At 46.6% G+C, this 22,404-nt stretch overlaps 1 protein-coding gene and 1 long non-coding RNA gene across 3 annotated transcripts in view; one reads left to right on the top strand and one right to left on the bottom strand.

Annotated features, from left to right (window-relative positions):
* Nucleotides 1-1,422, bottom strand: part of LOC148129599 (uncharacterized) — a 38,069-nt gene extending 36,647 nt beyond the window's left edge. The window contains exon 1 of one of the 2 annotated variants that reach the window (XR_015745258.1): nucleotides 959-1,422. This is a non-coding gene — a long non-coding RNA (uncharacterized LOC148129599). The remainder of the gene's footprint in view (nucleotides 1-958) is intronic. The other variant, XR_015745259.1, reaches the window with a different exon arrangement.
* Nucleotides 1,423-2,178: 756 nt separating this feature from the next.
* On the top strand, nucleotides 2,179-22,202 carry TBX3 (T-box transcription factor 3). The gene is made up of 7 exons (XM_087942797.1): nucleotides 2,179-3,909; nucleotides 5,557-5,824; nucleotides 7,521-7,667; nucleotides 11,047-11,123; nucleotides 13,387-13,538; nucleotides 15,416-16,122; nucleotides 20,077-22,202. Exons 1-7 carry the CDS (start codon nucleotides 3,503-3,505, stop codon nucleotides 20,509-20,511), a joined length of 2,193 nt encoding a protein of 730 aa, XP_087798923.1. The 5' UTR covers nucleotides 2,179-3,502; the 3' UTR covers nucleotides 20,512-22,202.
* Nucleotides 22,203-22,404: the final 202 nt, after the last annotated feature.

The raw sequence follows: 22,404 nt of genomic DNA, 5'->3' as shown, positions 1-22,404 counted from the left end.
CGTGGGCGGATTGGGGAGAAGGGGGAGGAGGCTCCTTCGATGCACGCGCGCGCGCGCACACACACACCGCAGAGGTGTTTTAAACAACACTGAAAAGCGGGCAGGGCGAAGGAAGGCGAAGACGCCAGGCCTAGAGTGGGTTAGCAAGAAGTGGGGTGAAAGTGGGAGAGAGAAAAAGCAAGAAAAGAAAAGAAAAATCATTGAAAGACGCGCTTCATCCGTCGGCAAGGCTCCCGCGTTGCAGGGGTCCCAACAGGGGAGGGGGGAGGCCAGGTATGCGCTCGGAAGGACGGGGACTGGACTGAAACCAGATTGGCGTGGAGGAAGGGGATCAGGGAGAGGTGAGCCGTGAGCCACGCAGAAGCCCGTCCGATCTCTAAAAACGCACAGCCATCCTTGTCCTATGTAAACATTGCGCTGGTTTGACGCATTTGAAGCACACACGCGCCCACGCACAACTTCCATTTTCTCTCTCTCTCTCTTTCCCTCATCACACTTTCTCTCCTCCCTCTTTCTCTCTGCCCCCCTCTCTCTTTCTCTTATCACTTTCTCTCCTCCCCCTCTCTTTCTCTCATCACTCTTTCTTTTCTTCTCCTCTCCCTCCCTCTCTCTCTCTCTAGCGCGCTTTCTTCTCCTCCCTCTGGATGCCCTCCGGGCAATCTGTACTACAATTCCCATCCTCCCCCACTTCCTTCGACCGACGCCTACTTCTCCTCTTCCCACGGAATGCAACCGGTCCTAATTCCCAACTTCGGATCTGCGACGCCCACCATCACCGCACCCCCCCAGGACTGCGCTGGAGGGGGATGGGTGTTGTAGTCCGAGAGGGCTTAGGACACCCAGAAGGCGGAAGGCCGAGGGTCGAAGGCAGCTCGTTGGCTTCCAAGAGAGCGAAATACAACTTCCAGGGATGCTTAAGCCCCTATCCTCACCCACCCACCCACTCCAAAATACTCACAGGGAAGGAGGGTTCGAGAGAGGAACGCGGCTAGGGCGCGGGCGTTCCTCCGGCCGCACTCTGGCTGAATCTGGGGAAGGAGCGCGGCGCGTGTGTGTTTGTGCAACTGGGGTGGATGGAGGAGGGGGAGAGAGACGAGACGAGACGGGGCTGCTTGAAACCCAACACAGGCGGCTTCCCCGGTCTTTATAGACCGCCCTCGTCGGAGGGGGAGAGCGACGTAGGCACAAACGCGCGTGGAAGCCAGGCAGGAAAGGGAGCGCTGCCCGTCGGGGGTAGGTTGGTTGGGCAGGCACGCGCGTGTGTGCCGGGGAAGCCGGGAGCAGCTCGCCCCGCCCCACGTGCCCTTCCACCTTTTACGACCCTCGCCGAGACACACGCGCCTTCACTCCCTCCTCCTCCTCCTCCTCCTCCGCTTCCCTAGCCAAAGAAAGAGGCCGGGAGAAGTCGCTCAGGCGTCCCGAGCTGAAATCTGGGCCAGGGGAAGGGCGAAGAAAGAGAAAGGGAGGGGAGTGTCTTACTCCCTTTCCTCCTCCTCCTCCTCCTCTCCTCCTCCTCCTCTTCCCTCCTCCCTTTCGTTTCCTGGTTCGTTGGAGCGAGCCAAGCCCCCTCTGCGAAAGCCCCCTAGAGGCGTCCCTCCAGTTCCCCCTCCCCAAACACACTTGCCTGTCTGCCTCTCCAATGTCCTCCCCACCCCCACCCCACTTCCGCGGCTGCTCCTCCAGCCGCCACTCCCCTCCTCCTTCCCCCTCCCTCCCCCCTCCGTTCCTGGTGACAGATCCTCTGGGCCCGGAGCAGTAGGGGATGCAGCTTGGCCGTTTCCGACACCTTCTTTTTATAACTCGGGTGCCGTCCCCCTCCGCACGACCTGTCAAGAACCACGCCTCTGGAGTCACCCAATTGGTCCAAAAGCGTCAAAGGGCCAATCAAGGCGCCCGCCGCCCCGCTCGGCAGCCCCGCGAAGGCCACCATACAACCCGGCGCAGCGAAGCGGCAGGGCTTAGAGAGGCTCACACCCGCGCGCAGCACGCCCGCCCTGCCACACCGGCGCACTCTCTCTCTCTCTCTCTCTCTCTACACACACACACACACACACACCCCGCCAGCAGAGCGCGCGCTCGCTCGCTTTCCCTCCCTCCCCTCCCTCCCTCCCATCCATCCACACTCGCGAACGCGCGCGCACCTTTCTTCCCTCCCTCCCCCTCCCTCCCGGGCGCGGGACTCGGGGAAGCCGAGCGCGGCGGCGCTTCCTCTGGCTGGCTGCTTTGCAGAAGCCGAGGAAGGGAGGAGGAGAGGAGGCGGCGGGGGAGGAGGGAGGAAGGAAGCGCCCGACTTAGCAACAAACTCGTTCCGGCTTCCTTCGACTGCGCAGCCGAGCCGAGCCGTCAATTTCATTCTCAAGGCTTTGCCCCAACCATCACCTCCCGAGTTCTTTCCTCGCGGGAGTGGCGGGGAGAGAGGGGGGGGGCGTCTCTCACACATACCAGGGAGAAAGTGTGGGTGGGGGTGGGGGAGAGGCCAGAAGGAGAGGCGAACCAGCCGGCTGGAAGGAGAAGAGAACGCCCGGAGACCGAGAAGGGAAGGGCTCCGGGGCTCCGGGAGAAGACAGCTGCGCGGGGGCTGGAGGAGGCGCCAGCTTTTGGAGGATCCCGCATTTTTCCTCCCCGCCGGCTCTCCGGCTTCCTCGCCCCGTTCGGACGCTTCGATGAGAAGCCGCGCCGGCAAGCTGGAACAGAATGGCCTGGAGTTGAAGAAGGACTAAGTTGAAGCGGGAGGAGAGCCCACCCCGGCGAGGGAAAGGAAGGGAAGGGAAGAAGAGGAGGGTGGGGGAGATAGAGAGAGAGAGAGAGACCAGCAGCCCCAGACCCCGTGCGACCTCTGCGGCAGCAGGGACTGACCCCCGCAGCTTCTCCGGCCCCGTCCACCTCATCCCTTCGCCTCCTCCCTGCTTTTCCCCCTTTCTTCGTGGCCTTTGCCACTGCCGCTCGGCCAAACTTTCCCTCTTGTGTTCCCTTTCGCCGATGTAGCGGCGGCGGCGGCGCAAAGCCCAGAGGGCTCCGATCCTTGGCAAATCCTCTGCCAGGGATACAGCCCAGATCCTATTGCCATTAGCAGGAGGCGCATCAGATAAGACCCACGCAGAAATACAAGGCACTCAGGCGCGTGCGCTCACACACACACACACACACACACACGCAGAGAGGCTTCTTCCCAGCAAAGGGCGACGAAGCGCCGGAGCGCCGTTTCCCCTCGGCCGGGGGGCGGGGGAGCGGCGGGAGGACCATGGCTTCTAGCTCGGCGCCGGCTGCCTGGATCCCGCGGTGAGCCTCGCTTATGGTGGCTTCCCCCGAGCGGCCAGCCCTGTCCCTCGCTTCTTTCTCCCGCGGTGCCCCCGCGCTTCGTCCGGGCCGGTCCCCCCTTCTTCTTCTGCCAAGCGGAGGGAGCCGGGGCAGGGACTAGGCGGCTGCGAAGCCCCGGTGAAGGAGAGAAGGGAGGAGGAGGAGGAGAAGAAGAAGAAGACGCGGCGCCGGCGGACTCCGTTGGATGAGTTTCTCCATGCGAGAACCCGTGATCCCTGGGACCAGTATGGCTTACCACCCCTTCCTACCTCACCGGGCGCCGGACTTCCCCATGAGCGCCGTTTTGGGACACCAACCTCATTTCTTCCCGGCTTTGGCCTTGCCGCCCAACGGAGCTGCCGCCGCAGCCGCTGCCCTTTCCCTGCCCGGCGCTTTGACCAAGCCGATCATGGATCAACTGATCGGGGCGGCGGATTCGGGCCTCCCTTTTTCCACTTTGGGCCACCAAGCCGCGGCTCACTTGCGGCCTTTGAAAACGCTGGAGCCCGAAGAAGACGTGGAAGACGACCCCAAAGTTCACCTGGAAGCCAAAGAACTTTGGGAGCAGTTTCACAAGCGGGGCACCGAGATGGTGATCACCAAATCGGGAAGGTAAGCAGGCAGGCGGGCGACGGGGGTTGCTGCCCTTTAAGCCTTTCTTTCTTTCCACGCAGATTCTCTTGAGAAAAACTCCCGGCTGCTTCTCTTGCGGGAGGAGAGGGGGGAAAAAACAAAACAAAACGATCGGATCCCTCACCCAGGACTCCGCAAACTCGCCCTCCTTCTTGGTAGAAGGAGAGAGAGATCTGGCTGCATTCGGCGTCTCTCCGGGAGATCTTGCGGAGTTCGGAGTTTTTTTAAACTTTTACCACTGGATCCCTTCAGAAAACTCCACCAAAAAGAGCTGGGATGTGGCTTGTTTCCTTCCCAGGGAACTGGAGAAGGAAAAGCAAGGATGAATTCATCAACTCAAACCAACCAACCAACAAAATATTGCCTACAGCTCTTTTCCGGTCATTAAATATATTCTTTCTTTCAAAGAAATCCGCTTGGGTGCCTGGTGCTCACTTCCAAATGCAACTTTCCTCTACTTTCCAGAAAAGAAAGGAAAGGATCAGAAAAGGGAGGGTGGGAGGTTCTCCCCCCCCCCACACACACCCAATAAGGTTAGCTAGGATCTGGATGGTGGTTCCTTTTCTTTTGAATCCCAGTTTTTCAATCAGGTATAAGAGGCTCCCGCTCACCTAGGCCTCACTGTTAAATTCTGGCGCATTTGGAAAAAAAAATATGGAAGAACAGATTCAAATTTTGGAGGGAAGGATTCGTGTTTTCCCCCCACTGTAATCGCCCCTCTTCCTCTTTTAAAACTTTCTGAACGGTAGTTGTTTAAAGTAACAACAATCTGTTGTTTAAACAACTGCGATTGTTGTTTAAAGCAAAGGCGGCCTTTTCTGTTTAATGCATGCCTTAAGAATTAGGAAAAACCTAGCCGGTCCTTGAATTATTTCCTTCTAATGCCGAGAAGAAATATAATAGTTGGGATAGGAAGTTAGGAAGTGTCCTTCAGGTCTCAGAGGGTTATTGGGATTTATTAAGACCCTTTCAAAATGGTCTGAAATCAGGGAATCATTGGCGAAAAAGAAAACAGTTCAAAAACGATTCAAAGAGCTTTGCGGTTATTGGAGTGTTTTTGTGTTTGTTTTGGAGAAAATTGTTGTTTCTCAAAGGGAACCCAACAAGATTTCTATAAAGGGATTTTGGGCCTAGGTTCACTCTTAACCAGCAAAACATTTGCGCCAACCAGCAAAAGATAAAATTGCATGTTTGGAAATGTTATTTGGAAATCAGGGGGGAAAAAGGTTTGGAAAGCATGAAAGCCGAGGGCATGACATCCCCCAATGCGAGATATGGATATTATAAATTGATAATATTAATATAGCACCCTGGTTTTTCTTCCTGAAAAGACTTGAATGCCTTAGACTTGAACGCTCAGCCTTTAAGGAATAGGATTCCCTCTAAAATATGTGCATGCTACCAGCACACCTTATCTGTTGAATTTTCAAATGGTTCAAGGAAGGAAGGAAGGAAGGAAGGAAGGAAGGAAGGAAGGAAGGAAGGAAGGAAGGAAGGAGAAGGGAATGGAATGGAAGGAAAAAAAGGAGGAGAAAGGAAGGTAGGAGAAGGGAAAGGAAGGAAGGAAGGGGTGAAACAAAACAAAACAATGTAATATAACATAATGTTCACCTTGTTTGTCTCTAGGAGAATGTTCCCACCTTTTAAAGTGAGGTGTACAGGTCTGGATAAAAAGGCGAAATACATTTTATTGATGGACATTGTAGCTGCGGATGACTGTAGATATAAATTCCATAATTCGCGGTGGATGGTGGCTGGGAAAGCCGACCCCGAAATGCCGAAAAGAATGTATATCCATCCGGATAGCCCAGCAACCGGAGAACAGTGGATGTCAAAAGTGGTCACCTTCCACAAACTGAAACTGACCAACAACATCTCAGACAAACACGGATTTGTAAGTGCTTTTAATCCTCTTAATGAGTTTTCTCTGAACTCCTAATCTTCCCCAGTGACATAATGCTGATCTTCCTATAGATTATTATTATTATTATAAACTTTTATTCTTTAAACATGAAACTCAGTCAACTGAACATGTAAAAATGTTCTATTATTAGTATCAGTATTATTATTTACACTACTAGTAGTGGTGTAGTAGTAATATTAAAATATTATTACTAGTAGTACTTTTAGCAATTTGCAAAATAGAAATTCAGGCCTATTGGAGAAATGGGGCAAAAGTTTACTTCTCTATCAGGATAAACACAGATTTGTAAGTGCTTTTAATTCGCTTTGTGAGTTTTCCCTGAACTTGTAATCTTCCTCCTGCCTTGACATAACACTGGTCTTGATGTAGATTATTATTATTATTATTATTATTATTATTATTATTATTATTATTATTATTATTATTATTATTATTATTATTATTATTATTATTACTATTATTCTTATTTTACTACTATAACTGCACTAGTAATAGTAGTAGTAGTTGTACTATCAGCTATTTGCAAAAGAGGGTGACTAGAAATTGAGGCCTATTGGAAAAATGAGGCAAAAGTTTACTTCCTCTATTAGAAACGGTCGGAAATCTTTCTTTCTCCCGCTTGGAAATGGACTGTCAATTGGTACACTCCAGATTTTCTGTAATAAGCTCCAGGTTTTAAAAGGAAGTTGGGGAAGGAGGGTCAGCCCTATCTTTTGGCCTTAGGATGACCTGTTAGAATGTCTGTTTGGCTTGCTTAGGAAGGCTTGGTGTGGGGGGTGGGAGAGAAGAATAAGATTATGAGGATAGGACAAGGAGAATGGGAATCAAATCTCCAAAGCAGAACTAGGCCTTTGTATATTGGGAAGAACTGGTTTCTATTTAAAGTGGGGGAAAAGGAAAGGAAAGGAAAGGAAAGGAAAGGAAAGGAAAGAAGGAAAGGAAAGGAAAGGAAAGGAAAGGAAAGGAAAGGAAAGGAGGAAGGAGAGGAGAGGAGAGGAAAAAGTCTCTATTGACTATGATATGGAAAGAATGTATTTCACAGTTATTTTCAAATGCAGTGGTCAATTCATATCACCCTTCCTCCAAACATAATAGTTTCAATATAAAATGAGGTGTTTATATATTGTATGCAATGTTTTCCCTTTAAAATCAGTTAATAGACCAATCTTAGTGAATATCTATCTGTCTGTCTGTTTATCTACCTTTCTGTCTGTCTGTCTGTCTGTCTATCTATCTATCTATCTATCTATCTATCTATCTATCTATCTACCTATCTATCTATCATCTACCTTCCCACCTACTTACCTACCTACTATCTTACATACTAATATATCCATGCATAGAGACACACACATATCTTTGCTTCAGCTCTCCACAGTGGGGATCCTTTCCCTTATTTTAGGCAACATCTGGATCTCTACCAATCGTGGTAGGGGAACGAAGGAAGGGGGCAGTCGGTCGGAAGTAGAAATCTTTATAAAAACATCCAAATAAGCCGCAAGGAAGTTCTAAGAAGCTACACAGGCAGGGTGTGGATTAATTTTTTAAAAAAGTGGAGTGGCCCTGTTTAGATATAATGCGTGCAGCAACGACCCGTTTCCCCTCAATTAAATCTTGTTCTCCCAACCCCTTTTCTTTCTCCTTTATTTCCCACCCACCCCTTTAGACCATCTTAAACTCTATGCATAAATACCAGCCTCGGTTCCACATCGTCCGAGCCAACGATATCCTGAAGCTACCCTACAGCACATTCCGCACTTATGTCTTTCCGGAAACGGAATTCATTGCCGTCACAGCCTATCAGAATGATAAGGTAAGAAGGGGACTGAGGTTGGAAAGGGAGTGCACGTGGGGAGGGTGTCCGGCTGCGGTGTGAGCCTCAGATAAGGTTTTGGTTTGAGCAGGAAGGATTCGGAAGGTCTTCCCCAAACAGGTATCGGCACCTGGCCTTCTTAGGTTCCTCTTTTTTCCCCCCCTTTTCTTCCTTCACCCGCTTCAAAGAAAACCAGGAGTTAAATATCCTGCTGGAACAGGGGCCATTTGGTCAAGCTCATTAAAGAGGAGTGGGTTATCATTATGAGGAAGGGTGTTAATTGGATTTGCTGCTCTGTGCATACCTTGGATTGGGAACAGCCTATGCCCAAAGCTTTCAATTCCCTCCTTGAAGGAACCTTGGCCATGGCGCCAAAAGGAAGTTTTGGTTTCCCATTAATCTTCTCAATCCTTTCCTTTGAACTTCTTTTTTTTTTTTTGTTACTTGGTTGTGTGTATATGTGTGGTGGTGGGGGGAGGGATATTTTCCTTTGGGTGGCAGTGAGGGAAGAAGCTGGCTTGGACAATATTTGGAAAGACGGGATATGGAATAATAGGTTGGTGGGTGGGTGGCTTGGCGGGTGAGCTACCGAGATCCCTTCTTTTCTCCCCGACTATGTGTGGGAGAGGTGGAACTTAAAGAGCTTGAGGTAGCCTGAAAGGCATGGGAAAGAATGCAATGTCTAACTGCCAGATCTTGGAGCTTTTATTTGTTCACTGGGTTTCTCTCGCCGTAAATTAGCAGCTTGCCATGGGCTTTTATGAAGTTTTAGCAAGTTTGCCAAGAAGAAAGTTTGTTCCAGAGTGGAGGGAAGAAGGAAGAAAGGAAAAGAGAGGGAACAGAGGGATGGATGGGTGGAAGGAAGGGAGGGAGGGAGGAAGGGAGGGGGAAGGGAAGAAGGAAGAAAGGAAGGAAGGAAGGAGGAAGGGAAGAAGGGAGAAACAAAGAAGGAAGGGAGGATGGGAGGAAGGAAGGCAGAAAGAAAGGGAAGGAAGGCTTATTTAATTGCTTTCACTGCCTTGTGGTATGTGGAATTCAGAGCCAACCTGCCTCCTGGATCAAAATGGCAGCAGGTTTGCAAAGAAATTGCGGGGAGACCGAAAAGAGGCAGTTGTGAAGTCCGAGGTTTGTCAGATTTTCTCTTTGTGAAAGCAGAGCCCAGCGCAAGCCAAGCTTAGATAGAGTAAGAAGAAAGGGGGAGAAGAGCGAAGAAATAGACCCAGTTCCTCCCAAGATAGGCTTCTCACGCCTTGGTCCCTGGTTGCTTGTCTGGAGCTCCTTTGCAGAAGGGTGGAATTGAACAGGTCTTCACCTGCCTGAAGGTGCCGGGATTTACCTAAGACCTCCTCTCCAGTAGACCTTTCTCCTGCTCTCTGGCCAAGCCAAAAGTCTGAAAGGTCTACGAATTGAAGCAGATGAAGACATTGATTTTCAGAAGGTGGCAAGAACCCTGGGTGTTCTTGGTTCACACTCTGGAAAGGAAAGGAAAGGAAAGGAAAGGAGAGGAGAGGAGAGGAGAGGAAAGGAAAGGAAAGGAAAGGAAAGGAAAGGAAAGGAAAGGAAAGGAAAGGAAAGGAAAGGAAAGGAAAGGAAAAGAAAATAAATTCCCGTCAGAGTTGATTTAAATCTAAACTCAATGAAGCTGAATTGGGCTTGCACCAAACTCGGTGTTTCTAGGACTGTGATCTAAACAGGAAAGTGGTGGCATATAGTGAGATTATTATTATTGTTATTTTGCTCTGAAGTGACACACAGTGATGATCCTTCCTTCTTCTCCTTTTTGTTCTCCTCCTTCTCCTTCTTTCCCTTTTCCTTCTTCCCCTTCCCTTTCTCCTTTCTCCTCCTTCTCCTCCTCTTCCTTCTCCTCTTCCTCCTTCCCCTTCCCCTTCCCCTCCACTTCCCTTCTCCTTCTCCTTCCTCCCTTATTATGAAAAAAAATCTCCTCCTTCTCCCTTTCTTCTCTCCCTTCTCCTTTCCCTCCTTTCCCTTCTCCTTTTTCCATCTCCTCCTCCTCTTTTTCTTCTCCTATTCCCTCTCCCTATTATTATTATTATTATTATTATCATTCCCATCAGACCAGCCCGTCATTCTCCCCACCCTCTATTCTGATATTCAGATTCAAGAGTTACTTCACTTCACCAAACCTATTCAGCAAATTTTCCCAAGCTGGGAAGCATTTCCAGCCAGCTTTGAAATGAAACCTTCCTTCCACTCCCCATAAAATCAGAGCAGGGGCAGATTGTTTGGGAAAGCTGGAGGAGAATTTGAAGGCTCCTCAGATATTTTGTCTAGAAGATATTTCTTTAAGTATGTGTGAGAGAGACAGGCACGCACTAGTTATAAATTGAGATCCAAACCCCTTTATGTAAAATATTTTACTTTAGCAAGGAGAGGAAGCCATACTTTTGCAATTGAATTAAGGCAGGTAAAGCCGTGAGACTAAAACATGACTAATGGGCTGTGCGTTCCATTCATTCCAAGAGGAGTCTAACAGTGCACTTGTCTGTGTGTGTGTTTGTGTACGTGTGTATGCGTGAGCAGACACACACACACACACACACACACTCATGGAGTGGGGGGAGTTAGCAAAGCCCAAGCAGCCTCCAATTAGCTAAGGCTGAGCAACTGAAGTAAGGAAATGACCACAGGAACTTCGTCCCCTATGGGACCCCCTAATCCTTGCCTGAATAGCCACAAATTTGCAGCGGGGAACTATAAAGCAAATTAAAAGCAAAAAATTGCCTGCCTACTTCTGAGATCCTGCAACCTCTCCTTTTCTATTTCTTCAGACAAGCTTTTTTTTCTGGGATCCTGGCTTTTTTTTTTTTTTTTTAAGAGAGGCGGGCAATGTTTGGTTTAAATAAAACAGAGGTTTCCTCCCCACCCTCTATGGATTCCCCCCCCTCTCTTTCCTGTTATCTTTTGTGTGGCAAACCTCAGAAACATTCTGTACTCCTAAAAGTCACCCCCATGTCGGCACCCAAGGTTTAAATCCTGGTCTGTCTTGCTAAGCTATTAAATTGTTCCAAAATTCAGCGTATTTGCAGAGTCTCCTTCTAGACTCTTACTGCCGTTCTACAGAGGGGTAGAAATACACGACAAATAGAAATGCAACAGAAATAGACCCCTTTAGCAGAACAAATCTTAGAAATAACTGGACAATAAAGAGATAACAAGGGCGGGGGGAACAAGAATGAAAAAGTTAAGTAGGAAACCTTCGGGTGTAAATTTTAGTTCTGGCTTTCCTGCATTGTAACCAACCGGTTGTTAGTCAAAGTATACCATTCTCACATGAAATGAAATCAAGAATCTTTTCTTTCCTAAGAATCCAAATCCCGACAATTGCGACAAATGTCTTTCTTTGTCCTTCTTTTGCCAGATCACCCAGTTAAAAATTGACAACAACCCTTTTGCCAAAGGCTTTCGAGACACAGGGAATGGAAGGCGAGAAAAGAGGTAAGAAGAAGATATACACGTCAATTTTCCTTTTTGGGGGGCTGGGGAACCATCAGAAAAAGCTGCCCCAAAGTCCGTTAAAATAAAATAAAATGAAAATAGAACTCTTCCTTCTTTTCTTTTCAGTTCCCACCCCAAAATATCCAATTGTGGTGTGAACATGAAGTGAAAAGCAGGATGAAAGTTTGTTGGTTTGGGTTTGTTTTTTTTAATTTGTCAAGCTTGACAATACGCAACTTTCCCTTTGGTGCTACTCAAAGGAGAAACTCTCTGCCAAGTGTATATGTATAGTTTATGACGTGGTTCCTATTGGTGACATGTTAAAGACAGAAAGGGTGGAGGACAAACCACAATAGATAGCCAAGCAGATTTTGAACGACTTTCAATAGATTTTGTTGGAAGAGTTTGGAGTTTCTTTCAAAGAAATAACTCCAACCTCCATCAAAACTGGGAAGTAGGAAATCACAACTAACATTGATCTTCTGGCCAGGTAAGATTTAGGATAAGTGGTGAAATGGAAAGGGGGCGGGGGGGAGGGAAACTCACATCAATCTGCTTCTAGCAGCTTCTATTCATGGCCTAGTTCCCAATTGGTGTGAAAATACTGTGCTTACAAGACATATTTTTAGTAAGAATATATATATTCCTATTAAAATATGTCTTGTAAGCACAGTATTTTCACACCGATTGGGAACTAGACAGCGTGTGTGTGTGTGTGTGTGTGTGTGTGTGTGTGTGTGTGTGTCTATCTTTACAGATTGGATCTCAAAAAGTGGTAGGGATGATTGAAATACTGGCAAGGAGGATGAGAACAAGAGGAGCAAGAAAACACCAGGTTTTTGTGGACCACAAGTTTTTGTGGAGAATGAACATTTGCATTCAAGCGTTAAACAAGAGTTATTTTCTTGAAGCTATTAAGAGAACAGATATCTCCTGGATATTTTAAACAGTCGGTTGGTTAGGAATTTCTCTTCTTCTCCGCCTCACTTAAAATTTGCATCTCCCTCCACAAAAACAAATAAACCTGGATCCTCAATTGCCTGATTTCCATATCCCTTGATTGATTCAATCCACAGTCCTGGTTTTGTGCTATCTTAAACTTTAAACCATGTTTACCCAAAACAGCGAATCAGATGCTGCAAATGTTAGATGTGATTGCTGTTAAACTATGTTTTCCAATGCTTAGGTTGTGAACTCATTCTGCTTGGCTAGTTTTAAGTTTCAGCTTTTTAGATACGTGGCCGCACAAACTGGTCAACTGCATTTTTAGTCTGTCCGAACTCAGTCTGTGTAATCAATTAATGGCTTAAGATGCTGCTATTATTATTATTATTATTTATTTATTTATTTATTTATTATTATTATTATTATTATTATTATTATTATTAAAAAGGGGGGATTAATGAGATTAAAGATGGTTTAATTAAGCATGGATGAAGGCAGCACGTAAACAGAGTTCATCCAGAGTGCTGTAAAAGATTTGGTCTGACAATTGCCTGATGAGCTTCAACAATTGAAGACAAAAATAGGTGCCTGGATAACTGAGGCTCCAATTTCCGTCAGTCGAAGCCAGAACGGCCAATAACAAAGCAGAAGGAGATTGATAAACCCCAAATATTTAAAAGTCTGATTGTCCAAACTTGCTTTGAGAGTTTCATCCAAGGTGACAACAAACTAACAAGGTGGTTTATTCAAATGTATGTTATCCTTAGTACAGGTACTCCTAGAGTTAACGACCACAATTGAGCCTAGAATTTTAGGCCACTAAGTTGATGCTGCCAGGGTCATAAGTGTGAAAAAAAAAACTTTATCCGGTGCCATTGTAACTTTGACCAGTCACTAAGTGAACTGTTGTAAGTTGAGGACTACCCCACCATAGACCACCTTAACCTGTTCTAAAATACAACCTTTGGCCAAGATTTCTCTAAACATTTCGGTTGACTTGAGTTTAAGCTATGGCAGGCTGGAATTTACGGAGAAAAAGAAATTTGAAGCACAATTGTTGGTCAACCTTTAATGGAACGGATTGGTTTCAGTTCAGTGCAGCTGGCAATTCTAGTTGTTGTGGTCCAAACAAGCCACCCTTTATGGTTTAGGGTGGTTGTGTGAAGCTGTGGCAGGTTGGACCACACCTGGCTAATATGCCCGTCTAGGAGCACAAAAAGATTTATTTTTTGTTTTTTAGCTGGCTAAACCAAGAATGCTTGGGTCCTGCCAAAACTGAAAAGAGTTTTTGTTTTCTCTTTTCCTTTTCTCTTCCTAGAAAACAGCTGACTCTTCAGTCCATGAGAGTTTACGATGAGAGGCAGAAAAAAGAAACTTCGGATGAATCTTCCAGCGAGCAAACGGCCTTTAAATGTTTTGCTCAGTCAACATCTCCGGCTGTATCTGCAGTGGGTACCTCTAATCTTAAAGGTGAGCCATTTTTCCTCTCTGTTTCCACCCAGGAGTAAGAGCGAGCTGTGGTTGCTTTCCTACTACATGGGTCATTTAAAAAAAAAAAAAAAAGTTGGTTGCAAAGTTTCTGTCTGATGGGGATTAACAAAAAAAACCCCACTACTCTGGTTTTAAAAAGTGAGTCTGGAAAACACTCCAGATCTTAAAATTTCACTTTGTCTCTCTCTCCCTTATTTGTATTTTATCTGGGGTTTGAATACAGGTAAACCCATGTGGGCTGAAACAGGGGACCAGAGACACAAACTTTCCCATTCCTTAGGAATTTTCAAAATGTTCAGGGAAAGATTAAAATCACCACAAACCTCCTTTTCCTCCCCCCAACCTTCTCAACCGTGGCTACAAAGGTAAAGAGCAAGGAAATCCTGGTCTATCTATCAGGGATATTTGGTCTGAAATGGGAACTAAAAGGTGGTCAGGCTCATAGGTTTGTGTCTGCAGGCAATCCTAACTTACAAAAGCTCATTTAGTGACCGCTGGAAGTTACAACGGCACTGAAAGAAAAGTGACTTATGATTGTTTTTTTTACCCTTAACAACTCTTGCAGAATCAGCCAGTTTATAAGACAGTTTCACTTAACAACTAACTGAACCACTGCAGTGATTCCCTTTAACAAGAGTGGCAAGAAACGGTCATAAAGTGGGACAAAACTCACTTAGGAACGGTCTGGCTTAGCAACAGAAATGTTGGCTCCCTCGTGGTTGTAAGTCAAGGACTATCTCAAAAGCTGGTGCCCAGAGATCTGCACATTTCCTGGCTGTCTAGATTGCTCTGATTTTGCTATGCTATTGCAGGAAAGAATGCACATTTTTATTTGACACACTCGTGTGTTTTTTTTAAGTTTGAACATTGGTTTTGTGTGTGTGTGTTTGTGTGTGTGTGTGTGTGTGTTTGTCAGGGTGTGCAGCAATCTCTGCCCCCCCAAATTCCAAGTTCATGATTCTTGCTGCGAATGGAAAGAAAAGATACTGTTTATTCCAACACCAGACGCCTGATAAAACCTGGGATAAATAGAAATGGGAGAATTAATGCTGTTCTTTCTCTATCCTTCAACCTCACACACACACACCCACACACACTTCAGAGGGCAGTTTATAAAAAAAAAAAAAAAAAGAAGATAGTTAATTCCACAAATGTCCCAAATGTGCTTTTTTTTCCCAAGAGGCGACTGGACTTCCTGTTTTTTCTTGGAAGACTTTTCGCTTCTCATCCAAGAAGCTTCTTCAGCTCTTCGGGGAAAGGTCTTAAAAAACAAACAAAGCACTTTTGGGACGACCCTGACCAGGTGATGGAGAATCTCCATAAACATTAATTGCCTAAACCAGAACTAAATGAGCTAACTGGTCAGGGTTAAGCTACGATTCACAAAACCCTACATTTTGAAAGAGCCAGTGACTATTTATGATTTAGCAAAGTTTTCTATGCCTTTGGATTTACCCTCAGCCAAGGACGTGTTTTGTTTGTTAGTTAGTTTGTTTTTAGGAAAACATCTAGAAAAGAGTGGGATGAAATCTCTTTTTCTCTGGCCTGGATTAGACAGTTGTAGTGCCAAGGCCCAAGTAGATCAAACCTCAGTGGAAATTAGATCAGAATCTTGAGTTGGAATTGGGAAAGAAAAAAAACCCGGATGACTTTCCAAGTCCAGAAGAAAACTGAATTGTAAGCATTGGGACTCCATCGGGGCGTACTCAACTGAGTTGGGAAGTTTTGTTCTCAGTGGCTGGGAAACAGAGAGGAACATCTTGTGGGAAGGCAACTGAGAAGCACGCTCTCTCTCTCTCTCTCTCTGTTTTTTTCTTCCTTTTCCACCATCTCTCTCTCTCTCTTTCTCTTCCCAGACCTGTGTCCCAGCGATGGGGAAAGTGACTCGGAGAGCAAAGAGGACCCCATGGAAGCCAACGAAGTCGGGAAGATCTCTACCACCACGGCCAACCTCGCCCCCAACAGCAGCTCGTCCTTGGGAGGTGGGGATGGGACCGAACCCCGAGAAGGAGGGAAGAACAGCCCTTCTTCCAAGGCTCATCTCTTCCCACCCCCGGACTCGGCCAGCAGCAGGAGCCGTGAGAGCACCTCAAAAATGCCTCCCGATTCCCAACATAGCCCAGCCGCCATCTCTTCCAGCACCCGGAATTTGAGCAGCGGAGAAGAACTCAAGAACCAGGAAGAATGCCGGATGGTGAACAAAGAAACCTTCGCGCCTTTAACAGTTCAGACGGACAATCCCGGGCACCTGGCCCAGAGCCACCTGTCCAACCTAACGTTTCCCCACGGCCTGGCCAGCCAACCGTTCTTCAACCCCCTGAGTAATGGGCATCCTTTCCTCCTCCACCCGAGCCAGTTTGCCATGGGTGGAGCTGCTGCTTTCTCGGGCATGGCCGGCATGGGACCTTTGCTGGCCACGGTCTCTGGGGCGTCGGCAGGAGTTACTGGTCTAGACAACACGGTGATGGCCACAGCAGCTGCCCAGGGATTAAGTGGGGTTTCGGCAGCAGCTGCTGCAGCTGCCTTACCCTTCCATTTTCAGCAGCACGTCCTGGCTTCTCAGGTAAGACGCCTGGTGTGTACATCTCTGTTTGTGTGTGTGTGTGTGTGTGTGTGTGTGTGTGTGTGTGATTTGTCCCCTCCGTAAAGCAGGTGTAACAATGGCTATTCAGGCATCCAGCAAATCAGAACTTTGCTTCAACAATTGTAGCGTCCATGGGGTTCATTGTCTTCTTGGCTTTGTTCCCCCACCTGGGGCGACCAAAGTAACTTCATTTAATACAACCTGTGGTTCGTGGGAACCTTTGGGCGTTTTCTCATGGAGGTTGGTTCTACAACTGGGGTTTTTCTCTGCTTAGGTTGATGGGGGAGCCCAGCCCTTGGTTGTTTGAGTCCTAAACTTTGGGGAGGAAAACCGTCCATGGTTTTGTGGGATGGGTGAAATGAGACCCTAGATTTAAAAAAAAAAAAGGATTTAGAGACCAGAGCCAGTGGTTTCTGGCTTGATGCAGAAGAGGCCAGTGCAATTTAACAATAAAAATAAAAAACCAAGTTTGCCAAAATAAAATAAATAAATAAAGGCCACCTACTTGCAAGTCTTTTGGGGATGGCTTTCTTTTCTCCTAGGGTGTTTACAGGAAGGTGGGGAGGAGGGTAAGTAAATAGGTTGGTTTCCCTTCTGTGTGGAGTATGTGTGAGCCGTTAATTTTTAAAAAAAAATAGTTCCCCCCTCTTCCAATTCAGGAAAGTAGAGGTTCACTTTGGTTGAGGGAGGGAAAGAGGGAGGGAAGGAGAGGGAGAAAGAGAGAAATGGAGAGAGAGAGAAAGAGAGAGATGGAGAGAGAGAAAGAGGGAAGGAGGGAGATGGAGAGAGAGAGAGAGAGGGAGCTGCAGTTAGGAATTAAAAAATAAATTATCCAGTTAGATTGGCCATCTAAACAAGCATTTCCCTCTCTTGTCAGTCCAACTTGTTTCCCAGGCTGGAGAAAATAGGAAGAGGAAGGTGCGTTAGATATGTTTGCCCCCTTGAGTAATAATAATAAATAAATGTGGGATTAAAAAAAATACCTTAAAAATATTTAACTTATTTAAGGAAGGAGCCAGGCAGTGTTGGCCCAGCCTGACTCCTGATTAAATTTGCTTCGGTTTTCTGCAGCTCATCCTTGGCCCGTGTCCAGCTATGGGGTTTATTCGAGGCTTCAGGTATAGGGGAACCCCCCAAAAAACCAGGTTGTTTCACAAATCAGATTAAGGGCCGGTAATCAAGTATCAGCTTGTGTACCTTCCCATCTCCCACCGAAATTCCACCCTTCATCCTCTGAAGCTTAAGCGGGGATTTTGCTTGGGGTGGGTGGGAATCATTTCTGTAGTATCCAACTTGAGAAATGTGCTCAAAACACTGGAGGCTTTTCAAGAACAGGTTGGACTGCCATCCTGTCAGAAATGGTGTCTCTTTTGCTTTGGGCAGGGGGTTGGACTAGATGACCTACAAGGTCCCTCCCAACGAAGTTTTTGGAACTGGGTCAAAGGGCTAGCGGGGGTGCGGTGGGGGTGAGGGTGGGGAGGAAGAATGTGGCCAGGATCCTTGGCTGTAGTTTTCTGGGCAGTTTGTTTGCCCTCCTCCTCTGGCTACAACTATCTAGTTGGACCGCCAACAAATACTTTTTTCCATCAGTGAATAGCTCATCACGAGAAGAGAGAGAGAGGGGGGAGGGAGGGAGAGGGAGGGAGAGGAAAGAAAGAAAGAAAGAAAGAAAGAAAGAAAGAAAGAAAGAAAGAGAGAGAGAGAGAGGGAGAGGAGGAGAGAGGGAGGGAGGAGAGAGAGAGAGAGAGAGAGAGAGAGAGAGAGAGAGAGAGAGAGAGAGAGAGAGAGAGAGAGATGATTGAATGGGGATCAGAACACAGTTTGATTTGGCTCTGGTTTCCCAGGCTGGCTGGCTGGGCTTCCAACCACCCAACGGAGTCAGCTGCTTTCTCTCTTTCTCTCTCCTTAAGCCAGAAAATGAAGTGGGATTTGGCTGACAAAAGCACCTGGCAAACTAGGCGCTTCAGCATCCCAGGCGTATCCCAGGGCACCATTTTGGCAGGGTGGGCCTTTTACTTTTTCCTCTTCTTAATAAGTTCCGGCGTTCTCCCCCTGTGGAAAAAGGCCCGGAGACTTGGAAGACTTGGAAGAGAGATATTTCCCCTCCCGCTCCCCTTAAGCTGGAGAGATTTCTTGCTGGGGATACAGAAACTTCTGCCATAGGGGCTCTTGCCAGGAGGGTGAGGCCAATGGGTGCTGTGGTTTGGGAGCAGCTGGAGGGGTTGCCCTTCTTCCAGATGCACCTGGGGAGCGGGAGGGGAAATAGGTTGACTGTGGTGGCAGGCCTGTGGATCAGAAAGCCATCCAGGAATGGGAGCCTCTGAATTTTATCTGTTCTAGAGCAACCATTTCATCTTTCATTGAGACCAGAGTAAAAACTAAAACATTAAAATAAAATATCTCACTACTACTACTACTACTACTACTACTACTGCTACTATTGCTACTACTGATGATGATGATATATTTTTAAATGTTCAGCTGATTGAGTTTCATGTTTAATGAATAAAAGAGATAACAATACATTTGAAGAAGATCAAATGTGTATCTATATATCTCTCTCTCTCTCTCTCTCTCTCTCTGTGTGTGTGTGTATGTATGTATGTATGTATGTATGTATGTAAGTATGTATGTATGTATGTATATAGCATCCTAGGTCAATACCTAGGATTCTGGCAGGAACCCGTATCAACCATCAGCACCAGTCAATGATATTTGCGATACATTTTTAAATGTTCAGTTGACTTGAGTTTCATGTTCAATGAATAAAAGAGATAGTAATGATGGTGATGCGAATTATTTGCACACTGAAGTTGAGTGACTATGGAGGAAGACATCAATGGACGTACCCGTAGTAACAGGAGCCCTTGGAGCAATACTCAAAGGGCTGCCTAGATAAATGGAAATGTTGAACTTATTAGACTTGAATATCCTGACTTTGCAAACAAAAAACAAAAAAAACCCCAAAACCACCCTACTTGGAACTGCATATATACTCAGGTGCTACTTAACAGCTCTTAGGTCCTTGATTAGGGCTTGAACTGTTAAGTTTTTACTAACAGTTCAAGTCCTAACTGTGAATCAAGCTGACGATTAAATGTATAATAATAATAATAATAATAATAATAATAATAATAATAATAATAATAATAATAATAATAATAATAATAATAATAATAATTAATAATTAATAATAATTAATAATAATAATAATAAATGTAATGTGCTTATTTGTTCCTGACACTCATGGAAGCATGTGTATGTGTGTATGTGTATGTATAATCTCTGTGTGTGTGTGTGTGTGTGTGTCTGTCTGTCTGTCTGTGTCTCTCTGTCTCACTGTCTCTGTCTCTGTCTGTCTCTGTCCCTCTCTCTCTCTCTCTCCCTCCTCCTGTCCATCCCTGGTACTCATGAAATAATATTTGTGTGTGGTTGCCTTTGTGCACAGGCACCCACATGCTTCCATGAATGCCAGGAACCTCCTAAGCCCCGAATCCTTAACCCTAAGACATTTGCTCTGCTTGGATGCTTATTTTGGCCAAAGGAAACTACCGGTTTCCTGGACTTTAATTCATAGGTTTGGCTCCTTTCCTGACCCCCTTACTCCACCAGCAAACGGCAACAGGGCTGAGTCTGCGCCACAGGGCAGCTTCTCCGCGGGTGGCTTGGGGGTTGTGGGGAAGGAGAAAGCAATGGGTGCACCCACTGCTTATGCTGGCCTGGCAGCCTGCTTGACCCACTCAATGCCTGTGTTTGATGTGCGTGTGTGTGGGGGGGAAGCCAGGCTGACCCACTGCTTGTGTTGGCCTGGCAGCCTGCTTGACCCGCTGCCAGGCAGTCTTGCATTTGGGGAGGGGGCTGTTGGGAGCTCCCTGCCCCCTCCCCAGCCCCCGTGCTGGCTCCTCCGACTGACTGTTGCTCTTCTTTTCGTAGAGCCTAGCGATGTCTCCCTTCGGCAGCCTCTTCCCCTACCCTTACACCTATATGGCGGCGGCGGCGGCAGCCTCGACGGCCAACCCGATGCACCGGCACCCGCCTTTCCTGAACACGGTGCGCCCTCGCCTGCGGTACAGCCCTTACTCCCTCTCGGTGCCTCTGCCGGACAGCAGCGGCGGCGGCGGCGGCAGCTTGCTCACCACCGCCTTGCCTCCTTCCCTGGCCGGCGGCCCCGAAGGCAAAGCCAGAGCTTTAGCGCCCAGCCCCGGCTTGGGCGTCTTGGATTCCTCCGGTTCCGAGCTCAACAGCCGCTCTTCCACGCTGTCCTCCTCCGGGTCGGACAAAGAGGCCACCAGCGAGCTACAAAACATCCAGCGCTTAGTGAGTGGACTCGAGTCGAAACAGGACAGAGCCAGGAGCGGGTCGCCCTAAGAGGGGGTGGGGGGTGGGAGTGGGGAACGGGAGCGTCCTCTTCCCCCCCCCATTGCAGTATGGGGGAGGGGAGGGGCACCTCCTGTTTCTCCCTCTTCCCTCTCTCCCCCCCCCGCTCTCCACGCCTTATGGGGCCCGTCCGGCCTCTCCCAACTTGGGCAGCGGGAGTGTGTGGGGCTGGGGTCCCGGGTGGGGGCGGGGGAGATGGAAGGAAGGAAGGAAGGAGCTGATGAGCGCGCGAGAAGCAGGGGCGGGGGGGCGCTGCTGGAAGCTGCTATGAACCACTGTTTTGTCCACTGGAGGCAGGTGTGAATTCTGGGGTCCTCCTCTCCCCTTCCTCCCCTCCCCCTCCCCGCTTTCCTTTTTCCCCTTTCCTTCTTTTTTCTTTCCTTTCCTTTTTCTTTCCTTTTTCTTTCCTTCTTTTTCCTTTCCTTCTTTTTCCTTTCCTTTTTTTTTCTTTCCTTCTTTTCCTTTCCTTCTTTTCCTTTCCTTCTTTTTTCCTTTCCTTTTTCCTTTCCTTCTTTTTCCTTTCCTTTTTTCCTTTCCTTTTTCTTTCCTTCTTTGTTCCTTTCCTTCTTTTTTCCTTTCCTTTTTTCCTTTCCTTCTTTTTTTCCTTTCCCTTTCCTTCTTTTTTCCTTTCCTTCTTTTTTCCCTTTCCTTCTTTTTTTCTTTCCTTTTTTCCTTTTTTTGGGGAGGGGGCTTGTTCCTGCCTCCCTTTACAGATCAAAGCAGAGATGTGAAGAGAAATGGGTGGCCTCTTTTGTGCCCCCCCCCCCAGGGCGAATTTGCTTTTTTTTTTTTGCATAGCAGTTCCTTCAAAAATCAAGCTGAAAGGGTGGAAAAAAGGAGAGAAGCCCGATCCTTTTAATATTTTGGGGGGGAGGGTCGTGGAAGGGGGGCCGCTGCGGCTATAGTTCGTTTAATTTTGCATGGTTCGTTCCAAATCTCTTTATTTTGTGAAATCCTTGACTCCATAAATGCTTGCTTAAGGTCCCCAGAGCATTAAATATGTGTGTATGTATGTGTGTATGTATGTACTTATGTGTGTATATGTGTGTGTGTGTGTGTATATATATACATATACATACATGTGTGTATACAGCTACATACATACACAGATATATAATACATATATAAATGTGTGTGTATGTATGTACTTATGTGTGTATATGTGTGCATACATATACATACATGTGTGTGTGTGTATATACACACACACACACACACACATACATACACACACATATATATAATACATATATAAATATGTATGCGTGTGTACATATGTATGTATGTATGTATAGCTTTACACATACATTTATGTGTGTGTATGTATGTATTCTGATACATATATACATATATATATGTATACATATTTCTTTACATTTTTTGGTTTCTTTTTCTGATAGGAGCAATTGAAAATGTAGTTAGAAGGGGGAGCATTATAATTTTGCTGGTTTGTTTTAAAATGACGCCCCCATCTCCGTTTCCTAGTTTTGTTTTCAATACTTTTTTTCCCCTTTCACTGTATATGCAATAACAAGGTTTATAAATGTAATAAGGAGAAGGGGAAAAAAAAACCAACGACAACAGTGGACACTATTGATAAAGTATTTATGTAATTAATGGATGACTTGTAAATACCTGGCCTATGAATACTCGAAATTAAAATTTAATTTATTGATATTGTACATATGTCTGTAAATATAGACTGCAGTTGTCTTTCTGGTTTGGTTTTGTTTTTTTAAAACTCATTTTTATTTCAAAGTCAGGTTCTGTTGTGAAGAGTTACAACTTTAAAAAAAGGTGGGGGGAGGGGTAGGGATGGCAAGCAAAAATCCATCAGGGGAAGATCATGTTTACATTTCCGATGTTTCTTTTCTTTTTTCTTTT

The sequence above is a fragment of the Notechis scutatus genome, chromosome 13 (genome assembly GCF_049901735.1).
Source record: "Notechis scutatus isolate UNSWTSFEM ecotype Mainland chromosome 13, rNotScu1.2, whole genome shotgun sequence".
NCBI lineage: Eukaryota > Metazoa > Chordata > Lepidosauria > Squamata > Elapidae > Notechis > Notechis scutatus.
The sequence above is the reverse complement of the archived record's forward strand: the minus strand, read 5'-3'. Positions and strand labels throughout refer to the sequence as shown.

Bases quoted from the DNA above. Each gene is read 5' to 3' on its own strand.
- TBX3 (XM_087942797.1), top strand. From the start codon at position 3,503: ATGAGTTTCTCCATGCGAGAACCCGTGATCCCTGGGACCAGTATGGCT. The intron at 3,910-5,556 runs GTAAGCAGGCAG...GTTTGTCTCTAG, and splicing joins GTGATCACCAAATCGGGAAG to GAGAATGTTCCCACCTTTTA. The intron at 16,123-20,076 runs GTAAGACGCCTG...TTCTTTTCGTAG, and splicing joins AGCACGTCCTGGCTTCTCAG to AGCCTAGCGATGTCTCCCTT.